Source organism: Arachis hypogaea, chromosome 2, assembly GCF_003086295.3.
Source record: "Arachis hypogaea cultivar Tifrunner chromosome 2, arahy.Tifrunner.gnm2.J5K5, whole genome shotgun sequence".
In the NCBI taxonomy this organism is placed as follows: Eukaryota; Viridiplantae; Streptophyta; class Magnoliopsida; order Fabales; family Fabaceae; genus Arachis; species Arachis hypogaea.
This window is the reverse complement of record NC_092037.1, coordinates 32,360,425-32,374,368: the sequence shown is the minus strand read 5'-3', so window position 1 is coordinate 32,374,368 and position 13,944 is coordinate 32,360,425. Positions and strand designations below refer to the sequence as shown.

General features: G+C 34.9%; 1 protein-coding gene across 1 annotated transcript; it reads left to right on the top strand.

Moving 5' to 3' along the window:
* The first annotated feature begins 1,481 nt into the window (after positions 1–1,481).
* LOC112742410 (adenylate kinase 1, chloroplastic) lies at positions 1,482–6,520 on the top strand. Its single transcript, XM_025791650.3, has 4 exons — positions 1,482–1,945; positions 4,790–4,930; positions 5,438–5,710; positions 5,877–6,520. Exons 1-4 carry the CDS (start codon positions 1,616–1,618, stop codon positions 6,018–6,020), a joined length of 888 nt encoding a protein of 295 aa, XP_025647435.1. The 5' UTR covers positions 1,482–1,615; the 3' UTR covers positions 6,021–6,520.
* Positions 6,521–13,944: the final 7,424 nt, after the last annotated feature.

The window sequence follows — 13,944 nt, the reverse complement described above, 5'->3', positions numbered from 1 at the left end:
AGTAAACTTTATTTTTGAAAAAAATAAACTTTTTTTTTTCATAAAGGCTTTATTACCAAACTAAAAAGATAGACCCAATTGTAATGAGACTATTTTTCTCTTTTTTTTTGTTGTTGACTTGGGTCCACTCATTATTGTCTTGCGATTCCAATAAATTACTCTTTCTCTCATCCTTTAATTTATTTCCATGCAATGTCTCTTCATGAAAAATAGCTCCCTCTTTTGTTAGAGCTATTTGATTCACTTCCACATTTTACTTCTCCAAAGACTCACGTTGATGGTTATTTGTATCAGAAAAATTGCAAAGTTTGAGATGGAATTTTGAAAATTTTTTCGTCATTTTCTTTCTGGAGGTTCTCTCTGATACATTCTTCATAAGTTGATAAAAGATTTTTGCTCCTTTATTATTATGATTCTACTCAAAACGGAGGTAAGCTTTGTTTTTGAAGAAATTAAACCCTTTTTTCAAAGAGACTTTAGTAACAAACTGAAAAGTTGGATCCAATTGTGATAACTCATTAGCAACAAAAATTAATTTTTTTTATTGTTGACTTGTGTTGTGTCCACTTATTATTGTCTTGTGATCCCAGTAAATCAGTCATTCTCTCATCCTCTAATTTATTTCCATGCAATGTATCTTCATGAAGAATAATTCTCTACTTTGTTGTCCTTGATTGCATGACAATTTTTTTGGAATTGACAATTAGAACATTTTTTTGATTTTCGCTCTTCATTGATGCTTGTTCATCACTGTTTTTCACTTCTTCTGATGACACAACGTGTGGCTCATCATCTGATTTCACTTTTTTATTATTGATGATGCATTCATTTTTCGTTACTTATCATGCTTTGATCTTTGGTTGCATTAATAAATGGTTTGACCAAAACATCTACACCTATCATAAATAAAATCCAAGTTTTCATATTCTACTTTAAATTTGGTGTCTTTAATAACGATTTCATCCACGATTGACAACTCTAAATTTATTTGAATATACATTCTAGCAAAACATCTTTGTTTTGTCTCTTTTAGTTGCGATATCGACCTTGATAGATGTATCAATAGTCATCGTAATTCTTCTCATAGCAAAATCATGATAATACTAAATACTAAGGTCAGTAATTCGAATCCACACAAGGATGGAGTCGAAAGACTCCTCGCAAAATTAAACTAATGACGTCCAAAATTTCATCGGCACATAATAAGATTTGATGGCTACTCCTAATAAAGATTTTATAATTATCATCATGTGAAGATATTTTATTTTGACCATTAAATGATAAATTATAGGGCTAAATTTTCATATATTATAAAAGTATTACTTTTATTTAATATGTGGTCAAACAAATAAATTATACTTTTTAAATAAAAATCATCATAAAAAAATATTTTTAGCATCTTCATTCATAAGATTTAACCATTCAAAATCCAAAAAAAAAAAAAAAACCTGATAAATAATTGATTTTGGAATCTAAATACTACTAATTAATTAATAGGATTTGCTAGGAGAAAAGCACGTGACGTGAGGAAGTAACTCACAAGTCCCATCTCCCTCTTCATACCCATCTGTCTTCCAAATCTCTCCTCTCCCTTGTCCCCCTTACTCTTCCTCTCATGTCGGCCGTAACGCGAGTAGCGAACCGCTCCTCCATCTCTTCACTACTGGCGAGGTGGAGGTCACTTTCCTCGGCGGTGCCTCCCTCAGGAACCAACGACAACAACAACAAGTCCCACGCGCCGCCGCACTTTCGCCTCAACCCCCTTCCCTCTCCGCCGCCACCGAATGAGAAGAAGCGGCAGGTGCAGTGGGTCTTCCTTGGCTGCCCCGGCGTCGGAAAAGGAACCTACGCCAGCCGCCTCTCCAACCTCCTTGGCGTCCCTCACATCGCCACCGGCGATCTCGTTAGGGAAGAGCTCGCTTCCTCGGGCCCCTTCTCTTCGGAGGTTTCTCTATATTGCACCTTTTTTCTTTTCAATTTTTTTTTTCATTCTCGGAGGGCTTCATTTTTTTTAACGTTTATGTTGTTTTGTTGTTGACTTTGAATGAATTTGTATGCACAGTAGCATGATCCATTTCAAGCATTTGATTTCATAATGTATCTCTTTCAATTTACATGGGAAATGAAAAAGTCTAATGAAACCTTTTGACTTATTTCTCCAGAGTGATTAGCCGCTTTACTATAACTCTTTTGGAAATTTTGCCACTGATTTCTTATTTATTTTATTTTTTTAAGAGTTGTTCTTGCAATTCCAACCTATGAGGTGGTTTTGTGAAGCCTCCTACTCAAACTCAAAGTACCAATTCCAATGTTCGAACTGTGTTTGGAACAAATATTTTTGGATTGGATTTGATTTGAAAAGAAGTAAATTGGAAATGCATTAGTGTGTTTGGAATTAATAGTAGTAATTGCTTTGATTTAAAAATTGATATAATGATTTGATTTTATATTTTTATCCTTTATTTTTTACACCATCAATATCAGTAGTCAGATGTCACCCTGGGTCGGTGGCTGGCGCAGTTGACCGGAGGCCTCTAGCACCTCTTCCATACTTATCTTTTAGTCATAACTTGTAAATCAATTCAATTTCTATTTCTTATCTATTCCAAACAAAGAATTTGATTTTGTAACCAAATCAATTCCAATTCCATTGTATTCTAGATGCACTCTTAAAAAGTTTCTGAGTCTCAGCCCACATCCACTTTCATATGTCATTTTTTGGGACTGCACTGTTACTAGAAAATTGATGGATGTAAACACCAACAACAATAATAAAGTTTTGTCCTAGTAGGTAAGGTCGGCTACATAAATCAAACGATATCATTGAGCTCTATCATGTATCATGTTTGGAGAGAGATTGTTTATAGGTAAATCTCATTTGACCATCTCATGGATAGTCTTTCTAGGTCTTTCTCTGCATTTCAGTCTTTGTCCATCTTCCATTTCATCCACCCTCTTAATTGAGTGATTTGTCGGTCTTCTTCTCATATGTTCAAACCATTTGAGACGTGATTCTACCATTTTTTCACAATAAGTGCTATTCTAACTCTCTCTTATATCTTCGTTCCTTATTCTATCTAATTGCGTATAACTACTTATCCATCTTAACATTTTTATTTCTGTTACACTTAACTTATATTCGTGCTTTCCTTTGACCGCCCAACACTCTGTACCATAAAGCATAGTTGGTCTGGTAGCAGTGCGATGGAATTTATTTTTAAGTTTTAAAGACATTTTTTTTGTCACATATAAAACCAGAATTTTGACCAACCTACTTGTATCCTATGATTTACATTCTATTCAATCTTTCCATTATCTTGTATGGCATTCAAGATATTTAAAATTTTTAACTTTTCGTAGGATATTTTCTCCAATCATCACATTTTATTAGGATTTTACCTTCGGCGGCCGAATTACATTCCATATATTTCGTCTTGCTACAGCTTTTGCGTAGATTATACACTTCTAAAGCTTCTTTTCATAAATTCAACTTCTTATTTAGGTCTTTTTTTTTTACTCTCCCATAAGGACGATATCATCAGCAAAAAGTATGTACCATAGCACAGACTTTTGGATATGCTCTGTGAGTACTTCCAAGATTAATGTGAAAATGTATGGACTTAATTCTATACTAATAGAAAATTCCTCTGTCACACTACCTTGAGCTTTCACACTAGTTGTAGTCTCATTATATATATCTTTAATTGCACGAATATATGCAATGCTTACTCTCTTACTTTCCAAAACCTTCCATAAGACATCCCTTGACACCTTATCGTACGCTTTTTCCTGTATACCAAAGTTTAAATCCAGAAGTATCCAACTCCCTAGCCTTCACACCGATCTATTTTGTTTTTTGTTAGCATATGTTAATCTTTCTCTTTGTCATAATATTCACCACCTCCATGGATTTTCCTATTTGAGTGCCTAAGTTCTATGTCCTAAATCTCAACCTTCTATCGCTCCAAGTTTTACCTTTACCTTTTTTTTTTTGTGAACTAACTTAATTATCCTCGTCCGTTCACGAAAACACGGGAACCCTTATTCATTTAACACTAAACGTGGGCATCGATGCAACGGCTCTTGCTCATTTGACACTGTACGCTAGTCATACAGCGCGTTGCTTCCGGGCAACAATCTAGCTTTAGTGCTATAACGTCTTTGATCCATGTTATGAGAATTCGGCTAATTTTTTATGTTGGCTGTCAAAGGCCTAGCACAATCCTCCTCTTTTATCCGGGCTTAGGACTAGCTATGTATCGCAGATGTAGCATAGGCGGAGTTAGAAAATTGAAGGGTATCTGTATCCAAAATAGAACTTTTGCAGGAGAACTGGTTTTTGTGTGAAGAATATGTTTCAGTATTTTCTATTTTCAAGATTTGTGAAGAATAAAAAAAGTGTGAAAACAGAATTAAAATTTTATTTTTTCAACAGTATCTTTTTTTTCCCTCTACAAAATTCTGGCTGAAATGAAAAACCCAGCAGTCCTAACTCCTAATGTTCTCCTAATCCATACTAGTGAAGTCTTGATTGGTGATTACTCAATTTTTATTCTGCCATTTGTATGTGATTAAGGTACTGGATACCTGATTGTTCTCAATCTCTTCTTAATGGTCACTTGACTGAATATTTGTTTCAGAGTTAACTATTGCATAGGTATTACAGGAATAAATTTCAATTGCTCTATCATGTGGTCTAATCCTTCTATCTTTTGGAATACTTTTTTTCGGTTTATGTCATCATGCTGTCTTGTTTGCCTTCAGCTTTGTAATTTTTGGTGTCTTGCAGCTATCGGAAATTGTAAATCGAGGTCAATTGGTGTCAGATGAACTTATCATAAGTTTGTTGTCAAAAAAACTTGCTGCTGGAGAAGCTAATGGCGAGACGGGATTTATTCTAGATGGCTTTCCTCGAACAATAAAGCAAGCAGTGAGTATCTTCACTTCGGTAAAGTGTATTTTAATCTAGGTATTCTCCCTTTTTCCTATTGCAAAATCTGGTTAAATGAACATGGGAAAGTAGAATATTGCCATTTGGTATTAGATTTCGGAAAAAAGTGTAATTTGCATTGAGAATTAAATTATAATATGATATTGTGATGTGATGATTTAAGTTACCTTGCATCTTTCATAGTTCCCTTTTCAGCTAGTCAGCTACTACTCTTGGCCCCTTTCTGGCAAATGCTTTACCACTGTTGAAATAAGTAAGGTCTCATTTAATGCGTCTTTATATAAACGTATTTCTATATATCTCATCATCATGTGAGTTATGCTGAACCTAAGCAATCAGTTTCTTTGTCTCTCCTTCTCAAGTTGCTTTACCACTTTTATGTTTTGGGTCCCAAGTGTTTATGTAATGTGCTTACTTTCACTGTAGCAGTTTATAGAACAAGTGCTCAAGTTTTTTTTTTTTACTTTTATTTTTTGTGCTGCTCAGGAAATATTGGAAGGGGTGACTGACCTTGACTTGGTAATCAATCTGAAGCTCCAAGAAGATATACTTCTTGAGAAATGCCTTGGTAGGAGAATTTGCAATCAGTGTGGGGGGAATTTCAATATTGCTTCCATCAACATCAAGGCTGAGGATGGGAGCCCTGGAATCATCATGGCCCCTCTTCTTCCTCCTGCAAATTGTTTGTCGAAGCTCATTACCAGATCAGATGACACTGAAGCAGTGGTGAGAGAAAGGCTTCGAATATACAATGAAATGGTATGGTTCTGTCGTTGCTATTATTGTTCAGGTGAACTTGCATTATTATTTTGCTTGCAAGATCTTAGGGAGTTGTATAAATGGTTTGTATTTCTAAGTCTTTTATGAATGAATATTTCCATTTGATTTCTAATTTGTTTTGGATCTTTTGGCATTAACGCTGCAGACTCGGCCTGTCGAGGAATTCTACCGTAGTAGAGGAAAATTATTGGTGTTTGACCTGCCTGGAGGAATTCCGGAGTCTTGGCCAAAGTTGCTGCATGCTCTTAATCTTGATGATTATGAGGACAAACAATCGGCAGCAGCGTAAATATATCATAATGTACCATAGTATTGAGTATTTCATTCTTTGCATGCATATATTGTATGCCTGTCAATTTTGAAGGAAAGAGAACCGAAGGGGACTTCTCTAGTAGTATTAGTGGTACCGATAATGATATTGGTAAGTGTTGTAATCTGAACAAATTAACAGTGTTGGGTTTTCATTTATTATCTTTTTTGTTCCCCGATAAATTTGTTTATATGGTTGTGCTGTTGGGTGCTTTAAATATTACTGGCAAGAATTTGTTAGAGTTGCCACATAGGATAGTTAGTTAGCAATAACGTTCACATTGTTACACCATTACTGGGTTGTGGTAACATAAATGTGAATGAACACATGAAGCAAATTTTCTGAATTATTCTTCACGTCCTAGAGATTCAGAAAGCATCGAGATAACTAACTTACTTGAAAATTAAAACCTATTTTGTGATGTTATTTGAATATGCACGTTGAAAGTACAATAAATTACTAAGACAATTTTCTTTCAATCTGCTGCTTGTTACAAAATGTTTATGTTGTTTTGATGTGTTTGAACTCTAAGAAGTTCTCAATTCTGCTACCGAGGTAGGTAGTCCCGGTGAAATCGTAAGGTTTCTATCTTGTGACTTGTTTGTGACTTAGAGGTTGTGAGTTCAGGTCCTATCAACAGTCTCTCATATCTTGTGGTGTTATGATGATACCTGATGAAGTAAAAGGCTATGGACATGCCTTTTTTGACTGTGCTGTACTGCTGGTTGCAATGTGGATTTCATCTTTCTCACTTTCCGCCTTCTTGTTATATCTCCTCCCAGATGGCAAGTTTGCAATCCATGGGTTAAATGTTGTCGTTGTGTTAAGATTAAGTAGTTAGTTGGAGAAGTTAGTTACTATAAATAAAAGGTACAAGGGAATCACGGATTAATTCGGTTTGGTTCATCTTTTTGAGAGTCGTTTCTTGGAGAGGTTGTGTAGCTTTAACTCGTAAACAACCTCTACCTGAAACTACACATTTAAATTGCATTTTTCTCCAATTTATAGGGTTCCTTGCACACTGCAAGGGGTTGCCCAATTCAATACACATTCCTATTCTATATTTGTGGTACCTGCTAGGTTTAGAGAGGTGCGGATGACGGCATTTCCATATCAATTGCAGCTTTTCTTCATTTGCAGCTGGCCGGGATGGTTGGCAGCGTATTGCGAGCCAGAAAGTAAAGCAGCTGCAACATAAAACAATGCCCAGTTCCAGCTCTATGCTGCTCGAGTCTGCATGGTACAAGACAGAATTTGCATACACCATTCATGGTTACTTTGCTATAGTCAGTTCTGGAAAATGTGTTTTTGGCTTGTGTTTTTATTTTCTTCTGTATTCCCTGTTTTCAGTATTTTATGAAAAGAAAAGAGAAAATAATAGAAATCTGGTTTTCTTTTTTCAAACTTTTAATTTTTTCTTTTTTTCTTTGCAAAATCTTGGGAACAAAAAATATAAACTAAACGCACAATCTTTTGGTTTTTCAGTTTTATATTTTGGGGTCTTTTCTTCCTTTCCTATGCAGTTGGCCCGGTTGGTTTGCGTCAGAGTTGCAAGCCAATAAGTTTGGTCAGCCGCTAGAGCTAGCAGCTAAGGCAATGGCTTATGGGAGGAATTGTCGGCCTCCTAAAGAGCTGCAGAGTTCAAGTCCTAGTTAAAACCAGGAAGTGGATAGTGTGTTGTAGAACAAAAAAAAAAAAAAAAAAAAAAAAACGAAAAAATACAGCTGCTAGATTAAGCGAGTATTGTACCAGTTCTGAACAGCTAAAGTTTGATTGCAGTCATTGCACCTTAGTCCCTACATTATCTTTTGGGTCATTCTACCGTACAGATGTAATTTTGTACAGATTTATAGATATATCATCTCCACGTGTCTCCTGCTGACACGCGTTGTCTCCTTTGTGCGGCTCGAGCAGGCTTTCAGCGAGGTGGGGGCGCTCACGGGTGGGCCGAGTGAGCCAAGGTGGTTGCGGGAAATGGAACGGGGGTTGTGTGCGCCGGGTTCCGTTGGTGAGACGTTTGCGTTTTGGGCCTAAGTGGACGCTAAAAAAAATGGAGGGAAAAAAAGGCAACTTGGGTCTTCACGTCACGCCTCTCCCTTCAGTAGAGCAAAACCTAGCTCCGCCTACGAGGGTCGCCGCCGCTGGTCTACTCGCTGTCTCTGCTGGTGGCGCTTGGGATCTGCGTGTGTTCGTCGTGGTGAAGCTCGCTTCCTAGTTCGCAAATCGCCAGTTGCTTCGTCGCAGCAGTGGAGTCGTTGTCCCCCAGCCCTTCACCCTGGTTAGTGGCGCTATTCCCGCCGTTGCTTGCCATTTATATTCAGTTATTTTCCATTAATTATTAGCAGCCGCTTCATGAGATCAAAACAATTTTTTCGCTTATGTCATTCTAGGTTTGCTAGAGTAGAAATACATAACAAGCATAGTATTTTTTGGGACATAATTAATTTCTTGTTCTTGGTTATGTCATTGTTTATGTTTGAATAGATACTCGATGTAAGATTAGTCAAGAACATAGGATAACCAATCTTTTACTGTTAAAGTCATTAATTGTGGGATCAAACTGTAGGAGTATTTTTCTTTTTTTTTTTTTTGTTGGAAAAATATGAGTGAAAAGGCAAAGAATTGAAGGAATAAGCACTGTAAATACAACATGGACAACTATAGAGAATTTAATTTTAACATGTGTATGATGATTCTGGGTTTTGAAAATTCTTATTGCTATGGGTATTGATAGCAAGGTAGGCATGATAATGAATACATAGTTGTTGAGACGGCACTTCTTGTCACTTTGATGGTTCACATGTTCTCTATGGAGATTGAGTTAAGCTGTTAGTTCCATGTGTTGTATTGTAAATTGCTTGGTTTATTCAGAAAAGAATGTTCTATGCCTGATTGTCTCTGAATATTAGAGTTGTTGTAGAGTTGAAGACTTGTTGCACTTTATTAAGCATGGACAACTTCAAAGACAGCAGACAAATGGACATGATAATTCCAAAATTTTGTTTCAAAGGGGTCATGCCATATATGTAAATTATAATGAAGCTTGTGATTGAGTTATAATTAGATATTGATTTGTTGTTGAACTTCCCAAAAACCCGTTATTCATTATTATCGTGCCTTTAATTAATCTTGTCCGACTCATATTGTCCCCTATGTTGGAAAAAATAGTAGTAGTTATTTATAAATAAATCTCTCTTTTCTCATTGTGATGTTGTTTTTGTCTCAACAATGAATTCTAAAATTAATGGTTGACAATTATGAAAAAATTATTAAGTGTAATGTGAGAATATATATCCTGCTAATTTTTTTCACTATCAAAATTAAAAATAAGAAATAGCGACTTGTAATAATTTTATTCCCAGAGCCAACCGCTTACTTGATTGCCGAACTCAACCTTAGTTTCATAGACATAACTAACATTATTGGGACTATTTTGGCGTTTATATATGATTTCGAATATGACTCCCTCATCGAAGTCCTTAGTTAATTTTCATTGCTTCGACGATTATACATAACTATTCTAAATATCAACAAATTTATTGCCTTTCATTGCTAGTATTTTTACTCCTTACCATAAGTATATATGAATTGTTAGTACAATACAACCATGGATGCTTTTGCATTAACCCATGCTATTTGAATATGCTTTGTTGTAAGAATCCAATAAAATTTTCTTCATTGCAGCGAACTGCTGTGTGATTACACAGCAAAATACTAGCAAATCATGCTACACGATTGTTCATAATTACCCGGACATATATACGTTTAGGCCACGATCGCCGGCTATTAACTACTATGATAACATGCTACACGCTGCTTCCGAACTCATTCAAAGGGATGCTATTGTGATCAACTTTATTACTTTAAACTAACGTAGTTCATGATAAACATATGCCGACTGTAAACGGACAATCGCGTTGGAAAGATCGATACACTATCTCATGCCAAGCTTTAATAACTAACTAATAACTTCATATTCCTTATATCTGTTTGGTAAATAAACTCTTAATTTTTTTCCTCTTATTAACTGCTTTTAAAATTCTATCCCAATGTATTATTCATGAATCTAACCTTCATTTTGTGTCATCGTCAGTCCTTCTACTATTTCATAACTTTCACCCAAAATACCCAGAAGACCAACTATTTTCTAATTTTATTTTCTACTCGCCACTAATACTATTTTCGTATTCGGAGGCATACCCACATCTACACTAATCAATATAACCTTTTCTATTGCCTTCTTCTGATTAACAATAATACTTAGAATACAAAAAAAAAAATGTCACCTAAACACTCAACACCAGATTAGGGGTTTAGCATTCAATAATTATAGTGCCAACTAGTGACAAACACAGAAAAATTTTGACTTCTAAACAAAAATAATATACAAAAATATTAAAATATTTAATCTTAATGTATTTATATTTTTGAATATTCACGTATATTAGTGTTCATCACCTGCACCAATAACTGATAGCTAGGCCGATTAACACATAAAGGCCCACCAATAAAGGTGGACTTCATCGTGAACTCGACCTCTTTGAAGAGGTCGGACAATGACGTGGAGGTCCAGGTTTGCATGATCTAACGAGCAACTGCCTCCTTAAATCTCTCCTACTATCTCTATCTCATCTAGAAGGTGGATTCCAACAAACTCCTAAGATAAAGGGAACGTTTATCCATCAAAAAAGATGGAACTACTCCAACAAAGGTGGTTATCTACTCTACTATAAATATATTGGCACTCCCATGTATAACTCATGTTCTACTTTACTAAAAACCTGCCTAAAGTCCTTGCTAACTTAACCATTGGAGTCTCTTGCAGGTACCACCCCCTACCTCCTTACGAGAAACTCGGGCATGCGGCACCTCGACACCTACAAATTGAACGTTGCCGCTCAAAGGGATCTGGACATCACGTTCAGGCTCAAATCAATCGTTTCAGGTAACCCTCAAAACAATTAGTTAGATAATATTCTAATAAATAACTGTAATTAATACATCTAAAGTATATTAACCTACAAATATTTTTTTATTGCAATTTTTGGAAAATATTAAATGTGTCATACATCTATTATTAATACTACATAATCGCATATTTAATATTGGTTAAATCACATTTACTATATTAGCCTAGAAATATTTTTTCTAGCCATATATATATATATATATATATATATATATATATATATATATATATATATATATATATATATATATATATATATATATATATATATATATATAGATAGAGGGTGATCTACTCTTTTGTTTTTTTATTCAGGGGCATACATTCTTTAGTGATATATTCTTCTTACATCATGGTTTTCTCTATCCATAATAACACCTAAATCAACCAAGGCCTTATGTGTAACGTTTTTGGTCTCTAGATCCAATTATTGCAACAGCATGCTTGGCTCCAACTAAACCCTAAACCCTAAACCCTAAACCCTATATATATATATATATATATATATATATATATATATATATATATATATATATATATAGAGGGTGATCTACTCTTTTGTTCTTTTGTTCAGGGCCATACATTCTTCAGTGATATATTCTTCTTACATCATGGTTTTCTCTATCCATAATAACACCTAAATCAACCAAGGCCTTATGTGTAACGTTTTTGGTCTCTAGGTCCAATTATTGCAACAGCATGCTTGGCTCCAACTATCCGTTTCGACATTCTCAAAAAAAAAAAAAAAAACTCAACGAAGCCATCCACCCTGTCAGTTTCAGCAACTCGGCTCTGTACTGTTCTGCCCAGACTATCACGCTGCTCCCAGTTGCATGGCTCTTGTACACATGTCACTTCTGTCTTTTTTCAATTTGAATATCTGTAAATCTTTATACAATTGAATATGTATACTATAATTATCCTTATCTTTTTGGTCGGAAGATTCAATGTCATTCTTTGATAGAAAATCTAGAAATAAATACCGCAATAGATTATAACATACTAGAATAAGCCTAAGCTATGTGTTGTGTAAGCTCATTCGAACCAACTAATACTTATGGCTTTTAACTTATAGTCTTATTGATTTCTATCAAATAAATGTACAACAAAATTAGGGGTGTGCATGGTTCAGTTTTTCTATGAACTGAACTGAAATTGTATTAAACCATTTTAAATGGTTTAGAAACTAAACCAAACTGGTTTGTCACATAAGAAACTGGTTTTAAACCAGTTTATAATACAGTGCACCAGTTTAAACCAATTCATAAAAATAATACTGGTTTTAATTGAAAAAACTAGTTTAAACTGGTTTATAGGCTAAAACTAGTTTTCACATCCTCTCTCTCTCTCTCTCTCTCTTTCCCTTCTCTCTCTCTCTCTCTCGCCCCTTCCCCCTCTTTCTCTCTCCCTCCCCCCCTCTCTCTCTCTCTCTCTCTCCCCCTACCTTTCCCCTCTCTCTCCCATTTCCTCTCTCTTTCTCTCTTTTCTTTTTCTCTCTTTCTCTCTCTCTCTCCCTTCCACTTTCTCTCTCCCCTTTCTCTCTCTTTCTCCCCTTCTGTTTTCTCTCTCCCCTCTTTCTCTTTTTCTCTAAATCAAAAGTTGCAAGAATCATAAAATATGCACACACTAATAAACTAAAATATTGTGTTACTTTTTGTTCAATGACAATATTCAAAACATGATATAATATGACACTAACCTAAATAAAGTTAAAATAAACTAATTCAAATCTAACATAATTTTGGCCCGTTACAATATTCTAATAATCTTCTAAAGAAATAAGTGTGCCAACATTTGTTGAAGAATTTCTCCCTACATAAAAAAATATCTCATTAATTATAGAAAATTAACAATTAGTAACAAACAAGCAATAAGAAAAAAAGTATATTACCTTGTTTAGATTTTTCAATCTCTTCAAAATTTTTAATTAGTCCAAAAGGCTCATCTATTACCCAATCTTGAGCGCATACAAGAGCTTCCACCATATATGGTGTCAATCAAGGAGCTCCGATAAAGGTCAATAATCCTTCCTCCTGTACTAAACACACTCTCAGAAGCAATTGTAGAAACTGGTATGGCTAAAATTTTTCGAGCTATACGTACAAGAATAGGGAATTGGGTTGAATTTCCCTTCCACCAACCCAAAATATCTGTCAAATTCAGATTTATCATCTGAATCACTTCCAGTTGACTGCAAATAAATATTCAGGATATCATCTTCATCCTCTTCATTGATCATTGCATCTTGATTACTTTAAGATTCATCTTCTTTGCCTTGGTGGTGATTATAAAGGAAATTCAAGCAAGTAGACAATTTTGACTTGAGTTCTCCTCCCTTTTCAACACCAAATGACTCATCCAATTTACAAAATCCAACTTGTGACATAGATCAAGCACAATTGCAATTAACAACAACATGTTAATGACATTTGGAGTTACCCAATACTTATCATATTTCCTTTACATCTTGGACGCCATTAATCTTATGCTCAAATCAGTATTTTCACAATGCAACTTGATTTTTCTTCCAATGCTAAAGACTTCTTTCTTGTATTTATTACTAGTGACATACGAATGACGTTAGGACTTTTGCTAGTAAAGAATTTTATAAAAATATAGTCGCGTTGTAAGTATAGATTCTAAACCAACAGAAAATCCTTTCGTACAAACGTTTTGGTTGTCACAAGTAACAAACCCCTTTAAAATTGATAGCCGAGTATTTAAACCTCGGGTCGTATTCTCAAGGAATTACAGGGAGATATGTTCTTATCATTGGTTATGCAAAGGTATATTTTGGGGTTTTCAAAAGGGTTGAACAAGTAATATAAAATAACAAGTCGTCAAAATAATAACTAGTAAAGCTCTTGGCAAGGTATGAGAACTGGAGGTCCTATCCCGGTTATCCTTATCAATTGTGATTAGAATTGGATTTTT